Raw genomic sequence first — 14,188 nt, 5'->3', positions numbered from 1 at the left:
GCCCGATCGCTTTGATAGTTTCCGAGAAAAGTCCAACGTTAAGGTGGTGTCTACGGACGGCCGGCCGGCCGGCCGGACAGACTAACACTGACCGATTACATAGAGTCACTTTTTCTCAAGTGACTCAATAATTATAAATAATAAAAATATATTGATAACACGGTAGAGGATTCACACCAGTTTCCTTCTTATTGACACAAAGATGCTCACCCACACACATACAGATGGTATGTAGTATCTCAGATTTAAAACTAACACACACACATGCGCACACACACACGCCCACACATACATACATATACAGACACAGACCATACTTACTTGCTATTTCTAACAGGTTGAAATGCTATCAAAGATGGAGTCATCTGCGGTCGTATTGACGCTCCGCCCATCATACGGAGATCACCTGGCACACAGATAAGTCACTCGCTAACAGGGGAAGTAACAAGACACTATGAATACAAGGATGGCCAAATCAAAAATGTTTACCTCGCCAAATGGGCTTTGTTGTAAAAGGCACAACCCCGACTTTTAAGGTTCAAGTTAAAATGCAAAAAATCCACACAATAGGCGCTTCCGGTGTATTCGCCGCAAGTCCAAGGAATACAGAGTGGTAATAGGTTTTCTCCCTGATGTGCAGTGAGATAAAAGAGTCTGCATACTCAGAGCTGTTTTGCCTCATGACCTCAGGTCAATGACCACATTTTCAGCTGAGCTCAGCTGCCTGCCCTAGTTCATAGACACTGATGATGAATCATTGACCAAGTTTTACCGAGGCCTTTGATGTCTGAGAGGAAACTGTGTCCAGGTCATAGAAGCAGAAACATGCAAATCACTAGAGAGGGAGTGTTCTGTTTCTTTGTATTGCGATGTGTGTACATCTGTACTCTTCTTTAGCCGTACACAAGGTGATACCGGTCAATAGGGCACAGGGGTAAAAGTTGCGCCTCACAGTGACTGCAAGAGAGAGTGAAAGAAGTGAAACAGTTCTGTAAGCCACACTTTTTTTTTGACGGTCTACAGGCAAAGGGTTGAATGCTACACTAAAATGTGAAACAGATTGGAACTCTGTGTAACTGCCCTACATTCCATGTGACAAGCTGGTTCCCTTCACTCACCAGGCTGTGGCTGTCGTATTCCTTGGGCCACAAACTGTCCCGGAAACTGCATGGGCGTGGCTTGATTGACGCCTGGCATGAATGCAGAGGCTCCGCCCATAAGACCGGGCGTGTCTTTGTCGGGCGTGGCTGCTCCCCCGTTGGTCTGCATGCTGCCTATAGACATGCTCTTCATGGTCATCATGGGGTGCTGGGAGTGGTGCGGAGGGTTGGGGTTACCGTTGGGGGTGGAGCCTAGCCCCAAATGGGCAGAGCCCAGTCCCATGGGGGCGGGGTTGGGGGCGGAACACATGGAGGTGGGCACGCTGCGCAGCATTGGAAAGGATTGCGAGTGCTGCAGGGAGGGAGGATGGGAGCCCTGGGGGTGGTGCTGGTGGTGATGGGTGTGGCCTGTGCTGACGGGAGCCCCGCCCCCTGCCCCGCCCTGAGGCCTGACTGACACCTGCATCACCTGTCCCATGGCTTGCCCCTGGCCGGGGTAGTGGTGGGGCGGGGCCTGGTAGTACGTCCCTTGTTGGAACTGCGGAGGGGAGGACACCCCCATCCCCTGCTGGTTGTGATGATACCCCACGGGCTGAGCGATGGGGAGACAGGGGGGCGTGGCCGGTCGCACCTGAGCGCCCGTCATGGGTGCGAACTGCGTCAGTTGCGGTGACGACGACTGTGGAGGGTTGTAAGCGCCGTAGTGCGCGGCCGCCGCTGCAGGGGTCATGGTCATCCCCCCACCCCCGTACTGCGTGGTGGGGTACATGACACTGCTGTTGGTCATGTAGGGAACGTAGCAGCCGTTGGCGTTGCCGCCGTCATTCACCGTCCCTGTGTACACTGTCTGTCCGTACGGATTGCCGGGCGTCATGCCTGACTGATCCATCATGCCTGGCTGCATGTTGGACGCTGTCTGAACCAGCTGCGGCTGACCATAGCTCACCATGCCAGACTGCATCTGCTGCGGGCTGGTTGCCGTGAGCGACAGGCACTGGCCCTGGGCGTCCACCGGCACAAACTGCAGCTGGGCTCCAGTGTAGAAGCTGGGACCCTGTGAGACAAACATAAGCTTGAAGAAATCTATTTTATACCAGGTATGTTGCCATTGTCAAACACTGCATAAATACTACCAATCTCTTGCTGTGCATTTCAAAGTAACTCGCACACGAGCACGCACGTTCACATGTACACAAGCCGATACAAATGCATGGAGAAGGTAACAGAATATGTCGTAAAATCCAAGGGAAAGTGCCCTCTTGTGTAAGAATTTTATCATTTCTCTTGACCACTCGACTTCAGTTATCTGGTCCGCTTGGTCCCCCGTGGCGCTACTGACGTAAACCGCTCAGCACTGGTTTTTCATCCACCCACTTTGATTTAATTTATTAGTATACTGGAGGTGCTTTTTTGAGAAAATCGAGCCATGTGTGTCAATAAATTCCCCAAATTAGTCAAATTCGCCAGAAACTCCTCTAAAACGGTCAGATCAATAGTATCCCTATAACCAAGCCAGAACAGCCATCAGCATCATACTTCAGTTCCATCTAAGCGTGTACCCACGTGGGTCATCTTCAGAGGGTATAGTAGCCCACCGCAGCGACCTGAAACCCCAACCTGGAGTGTCTGTGACATCGACAAGTCTGGCAGCAGAACGAAATTCAGATGTGGATGGAGCCGTGAATGCTGTGACAGGGCGGTGTGAGAGCATACTGGGACAAGGACCAAGAGTCAAGAAAGGAAAAAAAAAGAAAAAAAAAAGAAGATTGTACCTGTGCAGGGCTGGAGTAAGTGGAGATGTACTGTTGTGGCGGCTGGATGCCGGTTGACACCATGATGGGGAACTGGCCCGGTTGCTGTAGGTGTGGTTGGTGTGCAGGTTGAGGTTGATGGTGAGTCATTATCATCTGCTGGCCCTCCAGCGATGTCTCCAGGGGCGTGGCCACCTCCATGGCCGAGAACCGATTGCACAGATCATTGTTTTGCTGCCACGGAAACCACAACATTCATTCTATCATCCTCGCAGGGTAAATTGCAAAATTATGACGAGGTTACCTTAGTAAGTGAAGTCTAATTGTAGTTTTATCGACCACAATGTAGAGAGGAAAGGGATTACATGTAACGAGCCCGAGAGACGCCAGCAGAAAATTATTTCACGTGTGAACATTTAACAGGTTATATTCATATGCGATACAGATAGTAAATACACCTCTGTGCTAACCCACAACTTCACGTTAAAACCGCGTAAGATGTAGCAAAGCATTCTCTCTCTCTCTCTCTTCATTTTATTTGTATAAAATATTGTGAAATATTTTGAAAGAAAAGGGTTGAAGTTATCACTTGTTCGCCATGTCTTGTTATCAGAATGTGTATTGATTTATCAGTTTTAGAACGTGTCCATAAGCAGTCTGCTTGTTAACGTTCTTAATGTTGTTACTGTTTAAAACATGTATACAAGAAAATTAATAAAAACACGCTTAACACTTTCGCGACGGGAGGTGACTATATTAGTAATAGCGCTGCAACGCCCACGGACGGGAAGTGACTATTTTAGTATTAGACATACAAGGTACACGACTCGTGATTGCTTCCCGGTTTTTGAAGATTGCAATAAATTGAGTTGTTTCCCTTGATACACGTGGTTTTCTCTTCCGGCTTGATCAAATTAGTGCAGATTTGCGTGGTGTTTTCGAACAAAAAAAATGAATCGAAGGCGAGCCTTGTCACGGGAGGAGATTCTCCGGATGTTGGATCTTGAGGATCCTGTAGATCATGATACATCGTGTCGTTTTAGCCTCAAGAAAGCGATAATAGCATTGATATTGAGGAAGAAACAGTCCCGTTGTTGCTAGTACGAGTCGGCAACTACACGTGGTAGGGGGTGATACTGCTAGACGAACATGTATCTCGGAATTGTGCAGGAGCTATGGGGGCGTGGCAGCACTGATAACAATGGATGGCTGGAGCCTTCAAATCCTTTTGGAATTGTTCATAGGTGTACAGTTGATACTTTGTTGTGAAAATGTGACTTATATTCAATATGGATTACCTAGACATCATTTGGTGAGTGTTACAGTTTTGTTTCATTTGAGTCAGGATGCTGTGAGTGAATGCGTGATTTGCTTGTTTTTTTCTTTGTACTGTCTCCTTATTTCTGTGTACAATGTTAACAATATTTCAGCTAATTCATAGGTTTTACACCTTGTTTGGTTATAACATTATTTATAATACTTTCTGTTAAAGAATAACTTTTAAAAAAAGCAGTGGAAAATAAAACACACACAAAAAAACGTTAAAAAACACAAATTATCCCCCTTTCACCCCCCTTTGCTAAAACAAATCGCGTGACAAACTTATAAATAGCACGACTGAACTGGGCATCCATTTTTGAATTAGTACACAAAATTTGGTGGTGATTGGACTTAATTCAAGCTTGCTAGACAGATTTCTTTACAGTTACTGATTTTTGGGAAGTTTCTTGGTGGCAAGCTTGGGCAGGCAGGACGTTAACGCCGTGGCAGTGCTAGTCACAATAGTGTTAAACCAAAACCGCGTAAGGCAGATAAAAATTAGAGAGAAGGCAAAGCGAGGACAGTGCACCAAATATGTCTTCACAGGACGGAATCCATTTGTTCAGTGACATATTTGTACAACTCACTGAATTCTGCAGTTGGTGGACTGAAGGAGCTTGCTTTAAGCCGAAATTGGTCATGGGTGCTTGACTGTGGTTTGCGCTATGTCATCATACAACCATACCATCTCACCTCTGATCCAATTAACCACATGCACCAAGAACTCACTGTATATTGCACTTGGTGGACAGAGGGAGCGGGGTTAAAGCTGATGTTGGGAGCACTGGGATGATGTTGGATGTTGGCTGGCTGACCGCTGACCAGCCACGGGGGAACGCTGGACAGGTCATGGGGATTGTACCTGTACGTCGTGCCGTCCGCATTGGTGTGTGGTTGTACTGTTAACACAAGTGGACAGTTGAATGATAAGTAATAATAATGAGGATATTTATATGTACTGTTAAGTCAAGTGGACAGTTGAATGATTAATAATAATAATGAGGATATTTATATGTACTGTTAAGTCAAGTGGACAGTTGAATGATTAATAATAATAAAGAGGATATTTATATGTACTGTTAAGTCAAGTGGACAGTTGAATGATTAATAATAATAATGAGGATATTTATATGTACTGTTAAGTCAAGTGGACAGTTGAATGATTAATAATAATAATGAGGATATTTATATGTACTGTTAAGTCAAGTGGACAGTTGAATGATTAATAATAATAAAGAGGATATTTATATGTACTGTTAAGTCAAGTGGACAGTTGAATGATTAATAATAATAATGAGGATATTAATATGTACTGTTAAGTCAAGTGGACAGTTGAATGATTAATAATAATAATGAGGATATTTATATGTACTGTTAAGTCAAGTGGACAGTTGAATGATTAATAATAATAATGAGGATACTTATATGTACTGTTAAGTCAAGTGGACAGTTGAATGATTAATAATAATAATGAGGATATTTATATGTACTGTTAAGTCAAGTGGACAGTTGAATGATTAATAATAATAATGAGGATATTAATATGTACTGTTAAGTCAAGTGGACAGTTGAATGATTAATAATAATAATGAGGATATTTATATGTACTGTTAAGTCAAGTGGACAGTTGAATGATTAATAATAATAATGAGGATATTTATATGTACTGTTAAGTCAAGTGGACAGTTGAATGATTAATAATAATAATGAGGATATTTATATGTACTGTTAAGTCAAGTGGACAGTTGAATGATTAATAATAATAATGAGGATATTTATATGTACTGTTAAGTCAAGTGGACAGTTGAATGATTAATAATAATAATGAGGATATCTATATGTACTGTTAAGTCAAGTGGACAGTTGAATGATTAATAATAATAATGAGGCTATTTATATGTACTGTTAAGTCAAGTGGACAGTTGAATGATTAATAATAATAATAAGGATACTTATATGTACTGTTAAGTCAAGTGGACAGTTGAATGATTAATAATAATAATGAGGCTATTTATATGTACTGTTAAGTCAAGTGGACAGTTGAATGATAAGTAATAATAATGAGGATATTTATATGTACTGTTAAGTCAAGTGGACAGTTGAATGATAAGTAATAATAATGAGGATATCTATATGTACTGTTAAGTCAAGTGGACAGTTGAATGATTAATAATAATAATGAGAATATTTATATGTACTGTTAAGTCAAGTGGACAGTTGAATGATAAGTAGAGGTTACATGCCGAGTCTCAGTGATTATTAAAAATAATGGTCGAAGTTAGCGGATCATGAAAAATGCGAGCTTTAGCGAGCTTTTTCATGACCGCGAACTGAGACCATTATTTTTAATAATCACTGAGACGAGGTATGTAACCTCTTTATTCCTCCTTTTGTTAAGTTATTCAAAGAAAAGAGGAGTTTTTTTGCGAAAGTTTGATCGAATCCTATTCTCTCAACCAGTCAACCTGCGCAGGCGATCGATTAATGCGCGGTTGTATAGTTCCGTGCAAATCATTCCATTCTGTTAACACTTCTTGTCAGTTTTCCTATTTTGGGCTAAAATCAAGTACACAGATATGCTGTTATTCTGCTGTGGCGGCAAAGGCAGATATGTAGAGGTTACATGCCGAGTCTCAGTGATTATTAAAAATAATGGTCGAAGTTGGCGGATCATGAAAAATGCGAGCTTCAGCGAGCTTTTTCATGACCGCGAACTGAGACCATTATTTTTAATAATCACCGAGACGAGGTGTGTAACCTCTTTATTCCTCCTTTCTTCAGTTATTCAAAGAAAACAGGAGTTTTTGTGCGAAAGTTTGATCGAATCCGAATCACTCAACCAGTCAACCTGCGCAGGCGATCGATTAATGCGCGGTTGTATAGTTCCGTGCAAATCATTCCATTCTGTTAACACTTCTTGTCAGTTTCCCTGTTTTAGACTAAAATCAAGTACACAGATATGCTGTTATTCTGCTGTGGCGGTAAAGGCAGATATTGTGTGTTCTGTTTATGTTTTAGTATCGTTTAGGATTATGTTCTTTCGTCAAATGGGACTAGCAGACGAACTTTTGCACCCGTGTTCCAACGTTAATTACTGTATGAAGTTCAGTTTTCTGGGGAAAATAGTGTATGAAACCGCTTTATGTTGTTTAAATTGATGAGATGTGTGCATTTGGTTGCGTGTGATCTGTTTATAAAATGAAATATTGTTGAAAACTGACCGTCGGATTGCAGTGTTGTCGAAGAAACTGCGTTAAAAGAAGGGGAACTACTCTTGTCGGCAAGAGTATGAGTTACTTGCCTTGGGAATTTGCTTGTGATGAACGGTGTGTGCACGGCAGATCTAGATTCAGAAAACAACCTAACTCATGGATTTTATATGGAGATTCATGTGTTCAGGCCTGTAGTTGTTAATTTAAATGCGGTATGTTTGTATTGTTTGCTCCAGAGATGTATATTTCGTACGTATAGAGCGTTCGGAACTTTTCAGTCGCAAAAGTAGTACCAAAACAGAACAGCTTCTCAACCCATTGCACTATCGAGGATTCAGGCTGTTGCTGGCTCGTTATTTGTTTGGTTGCTGGGTCATTATCGAAAAATAACTAGCTCTACAAGTTTACAGAGGTAAAGAAGCAGAGGGGGGAATAATGTGTGTTCTGTATATGTTTTGGTATCGGTTAGGATAATGTTCTTTCGTCAAATGGGACTAGCAGACGAACTTTTGCACCCGTGTTCCAACGTTAAAAACTGTATGAAGTTAAGTTTTCTGGGGAAAATAGTGTATGAAACCGCTTTATGTTGTTTAAATTGATGAGATGTGTGCATTTGGTTGCGTGTGATCTGTTTATTAAATGAAATATTGTTGAAAAGAAGGGGAACTACTCTTGTCGCTAGACAAAGTATGAGTTACTTGCCTTGGGAAATTGCTTGTGATGAACGTCTGATCTAGATTCAGAAAACAACCGAACTCATGGATTTTATATGGAGATTCATGTGTTCAGGCCTGTAGTTGTTAATTTAAATGCGGTATGTTTGTATTGTTTGCTCCAGAGATGTATACTTCGTACATTAGAGCGTTCGGAACTTTTCAGTCGCAAAAAGTAGTACCGAAACAGAACAGCTTCTCAACCCATTGCACTATCGAGGATTCAGGCTGTTGCTGGGTCGTTATTTGTTTGGTTGCTGGGTCATTATCGAAAAATAACTACCCCTACAAGTTTACAGAGGTAAAGAAGCAGAGGGGGGAATAAGTAATAATAATGAGGATATTTATATGTACTGTTAAGTCAAGTGGACAGTTGAATGATTAATAATAATAATGAGGATATTTATATGTACTGTTAAGTCAAGTGGACAGTTGAATGATAAGTAATAATAATGAGGATATCTATATGTACTGTTAAGTCAAGTGGACAGTTGAATGATTAATAATAATAATGAGAATATTTATATGTACTGTTAAGTCAAGTGGACAGTTGAATGATAAGTAATAATAATGAGGATATTTATATGTACTGTTAAGTCAAGTGGACAGTTGAATGATTAATAATAATAATGAGGATATTTATATGTACTGTTAAGTCAAGTGGACAGTTGAATGATTAATAATAATAATGAGGATATTTATATGTACTGTTAAGTCAAGTGGACAGTTGAATGATTAATAATAATAATGAGGATATTAATATGTACTGTTAAGTCAAGTGGACAGTTGAATGATTAATAATAATAATGAGGATATTAATATGTACTGTTAAGTCAAGTGGACAGTTGAATGATTAATAATAATAATGAGGATATTTATATGTACTGTTAAGTCAAGTGGACAGTTGAATGATTAATAATAATAATGAGGATATTTATATGTACTGTTAAGTCAAGTGGACAGTTGAATGATTAATAATAATAATGAGGATATTAATATGTACTGTTAAGTCAAGTGGACAGTTGAATCATTAATAATAAAAATGAGGATATTTATATGTACTGTTAAGTCAAGTTGACAGGTGAATGCTTGATAATAATAATATGGATATCTATATAGCGCAAATCCTAAAATAGTTCTAAGCGCCTCACCAAAACATACATAAATAAATTATTCTGTACACAATTCCAAATCAAATACTACTACTTTACACTTTACAAAGTTTTAACCCACATAATTCCAAGTCAATACTTGACACTTTACAAAGTTTTAACCCTCATAATTCCAAGTCAAATAATTATACACATCGGTTAGAGGAGTTCAGGAATCTTACCACTCCCCTGATTGCTCAGTTGGGTCAAAACCAAGTTGGGTTAAAACACATAGCAAGATTTCTTCCAAGAAGCTATGTTCACTGATGATTTCAGTGGTGGTTTGATTACTTCATTTAAAGTTAATTAAACCGTCCTCTTGATAAGACAAAAAAATAATATGCATTTATTCAACTGTTTTCACACTCACCTATGGTTTTTATCAAAACTTTTCATAACTGAACCAAATTCAACATTTCATACAAGATAAAAAAAACCTTTGCATCAGGCATTAGAAGGAGAAAAAAAGAGTAAAAAAATAGAATTAAGACTGAAAAGATTCATAGTTCATGGCCTTTTGCAGTTTCCCATACTTCGCCGAAGCAAAGTGACCATGCTCAGCTGATGAATAAATCTGAACTGTTGCAATCAAATAGTTTTTCTCTCTCTAAAAAATGGATGAATTGAGAAGAGAGAGTGAGGAACAAGACACCACTAATTATTATCTGTTCAAAATGACAAACTTGCAGAATATGGGGGGAATGAGGCGACAACTGTTTCAAAATCAAACTTTATTGACACAGAACTGAAAGTAAAGAAAAATCAGATCACTAAGAGACTGAAAATGTGGAAACCATACTGAGTGTTCACAACATGAAGAACAAATTTAAAGTTGTGCATATGTATATAAAAGCTATATATATTCGTCCACCAAGAAGACAAAGAATTGGTGTGAAAACAGTAACTTTCAGTGCGCATTATGACAGAAGACGACAAGTGTAAAAACTCAAATTCACACCGAGAGATAAATACACGAAACTTGTGTTTTGAGGAAACGCACAGGTGGACAGATAACACCAAGTCATAAAACTTTGTATAGACTAGTCCGCAAGATACAAATAGTGCAGGGAAAAACCTCTATTAACAGCACAGGAAGCTCACATTTCTTTAAAAAAATACACTGAAAAATCATATCATATTGATATGTAAATATTGCTGAATTAATAACACTACCAACAAAAATCAAAGCTTAGAAATGCCTGGCAGCTAAGAAATGTGAATATATTTCACAAAAAAACAAAGTACGGTTAAGAATTTCAAGGGTAGGAAGATGTAAAAAACAAAAAAACAAGCAAGCTCCGATCCTAGAAGCGGAAAGCGTTTTTGCAACTTTTCTTCTTTTAGGTAAGGTGAGTTTAAGGTAAGATAAGGTAATGTCATATAATTCTATCAGGTTACCCTCATGGAAATTTGAGTTGCTTTCTCCCTGGGGAAGCAAGCTGCCAATACAGTAAGGCGCTACCCATTTTTGGCTCAAGTAAGTGTAGCCTATGCGATGCTAACTTTTGTCTGTCTGTGCGTGCGTATGTGTGTGTGATAGAAACTTTAACATTTCCGAGTCTATGGATAAAGCTTGCATAAGAAGATTACGTCTCGGTCAAAAGTGTTTGACGTGTGTGATAGAAACTTTAACATTTGAAGACGTCACATTATGACGTAAGAGGGTTAGACGTCACGCGAAGGAATTACTGAAAGTCTCGGTCATTGTTATTGTGAGCGGGCCGAGACTAGTTGGCAGATCTAGTGTCTCGCTTTCTTGCACAGTTTCACCTATGCTTACTGTGTGTGTGTGTGTGTGTGTGTGTGTGTATGTGTGACGGAGTGATTGAGTTTGTGTTACTGTTTGTCGATTTCTTACGTGAGCCTTGAAGGCTTCGCCTCTTGTTTTGTTTTATTCTTATTTCTGCATGTGAAGTAAATTTGAATGTAAACACTACTTCAGCTCCATGCAGTTTTATAGAGGTTAAAGCAACCAACACTAAAGCTCTCAGTAGCTGCAGCAATTTTATTTTATAAATCTTCTCAAGAATTTTACAACTCAAGGGATGGAAGAAGAAGGCGCGAATGGGGGTGGGGCGTGCCAGGAGAACAAGAATTTCCAGCTGAACAGACAGGAAAATTCAGGCATGGGAATGACTGAGAGGAAAAACCTCTGAAATATAGGGGGGTCCGGACATTTTTTTTTTAAGGCATGATCAAAATCTACCCATTCTAGACCAAATCCAGTGGAAGTTGGATAAAAAATCAGTATCAAAATTATCTACTGGGCTCACGGAGACGAGCTGGAGTCAATAATCTTTTCCTATTCAGAGCTGTTTCGTTTAAAGACACTTGAGCGATTTGTAAATATAAAATGCCCTTGCACATTTTAAAGTTTCGACTCTGAAAAAAAAATATTTCCTCTAAAATTTCATTTCTAAACCTCTATGCGGATCCGAGGACCATTGCCATGCCTGACAATTAAAGAGCAGACCTGGGAGCCCTTGTTTAGCATTTGGAGTATTTTCAAACAAGCTTGGTGTATTTTCAGAAAAATAAGCGTTCTCCACACAGCATTTGAACATCCATGATTCAACCATGCTTCACTCGCATCGTTAATTAAGCTTACCAATACATTTAAAACAAATGCTTCTTTCAATGTAAACTGACAAAAACTAATCATGTGTCAAAATACTGGATCGGCTTCGAGATGCGCTTGTGAAGAAAAGTAGTCTAGGAATTTTTCTTGACGTACTTTTTTTTCCACCGACCGTATTCTAGACAATAATGCATATAAATACGGCGAAATCGTATGGGTTCCCAGGTCTGAAAGAGAAAGAACTGGAGAAAAAAATCCCACTGACAACTGAACAAAAAGCGACTCAGATTAAATTCTACAATAAGCAGAGAAAAAAGCTCAAAGCCAAGCTACACACCACTGCTAGGATTAAGTCACTTAAGGGCCAACAGCACTCAGAGAAAGTTGGAAAAATAAAATGCAAGTAAAAACAAGGTGTAATAAGTAGGAACGAAGCGGGCGGGCGAGCAAGGAAGATAAGTACCGATACAAATCTGGCAAGGGAGATAAGTGCTGAAAAAGGGGGCCAGGTAGATACATAACCAAGAAAGAAAAAAAAAAAGGGGGGGGGGGGGGGGGGGGTTATGAGAAATGAGAATTAATCATTTAATAGAAAAGTGGCCAAGTAAAGTAGGTATAAAAAAATAAAAAAAGGCAGCAAAGGGGATAAGCACCAGAAAAAGAGCTCTGACAAGGGAGATAAATGGTTGAGAAGGGGAGATTACTAACAGGTGATAGGGTTCACCACCATACTGCCGGGTGGAATAGCGTTGATATCTGGAGCGACAAGAACCGTGTATGGTGGGCCTGTCCCAAACCCTGAATAGAACACACAACACCGTCACACTTCAAATTCTTGTTACCATTAGCTGCCCTTTAAAAATGATTGTTTTCTTAAGGAATTTTATTTTTTTAAGTCTTTCTTAATTTTTACCATCCCCAAGAAGGCAGCGACAAGCTGTGGAAATATTGATTAAGAATATATATACCAAATCTGGTTACCGTTGTGTTATTTTTTTGTTTTAAATGTTCTTATTTTCTTCAGAACTATTTATTTTCCACTTTTCTCTATAATAATAAATAATATTGTAATTCAATCAAGTTGGCGTTTTAATGAAACAGATCCTGTGATTGGTCAGAATGCCCCAACTCATTAAAAATTACCGGTCATTAATTGTCGATGTACACTCGCTAAAAAAGCTAATGACCACCTGCTGGCAAGGCGCATTGATACAACCTCAACTAGTCTCGGTTAGCTTTGAGGGTCATTTTACAAGTAGGAAATATGAAGGCCAACGAAATACCGAGACCATAAGTTATGCGAAGTGATGACGTCGAATACGTAATGTAAGTTGATGCATGAATTCTTCCGGACTACGTTAGTCAATTCCAAAGATCGCATTTGTGATGAAAAGAATTTGTTTTAGAGTTTGCTGTCCAGAAACCCGTCAAAAAAGAAGGGAAAATGAATGTGAAAGAAAAAAAACCAAGAGCAGATAAGATAGGAATACAGAGACATATTTCTTGGGACTTGACCCTTGCAGGTAGGTGGACTGAAAATAGTGTGTAAACAGAACAGAACCAATTCTGTCTGTTTACAACTGCATGAAAGCAGGAAAGAGATCGTTGTCAGATTGAATTACAATAACATTAACATGCTACCATTTGAAACTTCGAGGTCTTCATCGTGGATTGACGCCCGACCAAAGCTAATTGCAGACCTGTTTACCCTAAACCTGAGACAAGAGTACTTTTTTTTAAAAAAGTTAAGTGTATTTTTCAAAAAGTTGGTGTACTTTGCAAGCAAAGCCATATGGGCTAGGCAAAACGTACGCCGTGGGTGCAAACGTGTTTGTGTAAGAATAGCATGTCTTGTGAACATCTTCAGAATTTAACTCCTTCCGATACAACAGGGATAAAACAATTTTATTTACCTGTCAGTTTATAACATTATAACCAGTGTCTTCCAAGCAGATTGATAATGAAAAGATGAAGTTCGTGAAATAACATCTGCGGTTGACAGTGGCAAGTTCATTTTTACAATCATCTCAGAAAACATTGCTTCAGCACGGACTACAGCCTTTTCTTCTGGCAGGATTTGGCAGCTTGATAATTCCTTGGCAGCTTTCAGCGGATTTCTTTGCAGCAACCTTGTCCATGTGAGTTTTGGAACTGCAGTGTCGTTCGATGTCATATTTCCCAGCATGGACAACGGAGAAATCTGATTTACAATACTTGCAGTGTGCATGACTTTTTCCCATAGTAGACTCCACAATTCCTGGCTCTTTCTTATATTTCTCCAAGAAAATCTGCTGCTTCTGCTGTTTAGACTTGGTACAGTCATCCGAAACTGGCACATTTTACCGCTTCATTTTGCCACGATT

General features: G+C 39.6%; 1 protein-coding gene across 1 annotated transcript in view; it reads right to left on the bottom strand.

Moving 5' to 3' along the window:
• LOC138947071 (cAMP-regulated phosphoprotein 21-like) overlaps positions 1-14,188 on the bottom strand; it is a 71,227-nt gene that overhangs the window by 11,811 nt on the left and 45,228 nt on the right. The window contains exons 13-17 of the mRNA XM_070318505.1: positions 12,534-12,623; positions 4,901-5,070; positions 2,873-3,085; positions 1,119-2,154; positions 322-406 (exon numbers count right to left, since the gene is read on the bottom strand). Of these exons, the coding sequence (XP_070174606.1) occupies positions 322-406; positions 1,119-2,154; positions 2,873-3,085; positions 4,901-5,070; positions 12,534-12,623 (1,594 nt within the window). The remainder of the gene's footprint in view (positions 1-321; positions 407-1,118; positions 2,155-2,872; positions 3,086-4,900; positions 5,071-12,533; positions 12,624-14,188) is intronic.

Source organism: Littorina saxatilis, linkage group LG14 (genome assembly GCF_037325665.1).
Source record: "Littorina saxatilis isolate snail1 linkage group LG14, US_GU_Lsax_2.0, whole genome shotgun sequence".
In the NCBI taxonomy this organism is placed as follows: domain Eukaryota; kingdom Metazoa; phylum Mollusca; class Gastropoda; order Littorinimorpha; family Littorinidae; genus Littorina; species Littorina saxatilis.
The sequence above is the reverse complement of the archived record's forward strand: the minus strand, read 5'-3'. Positions and strand labels throughout refer to the sequence as shown.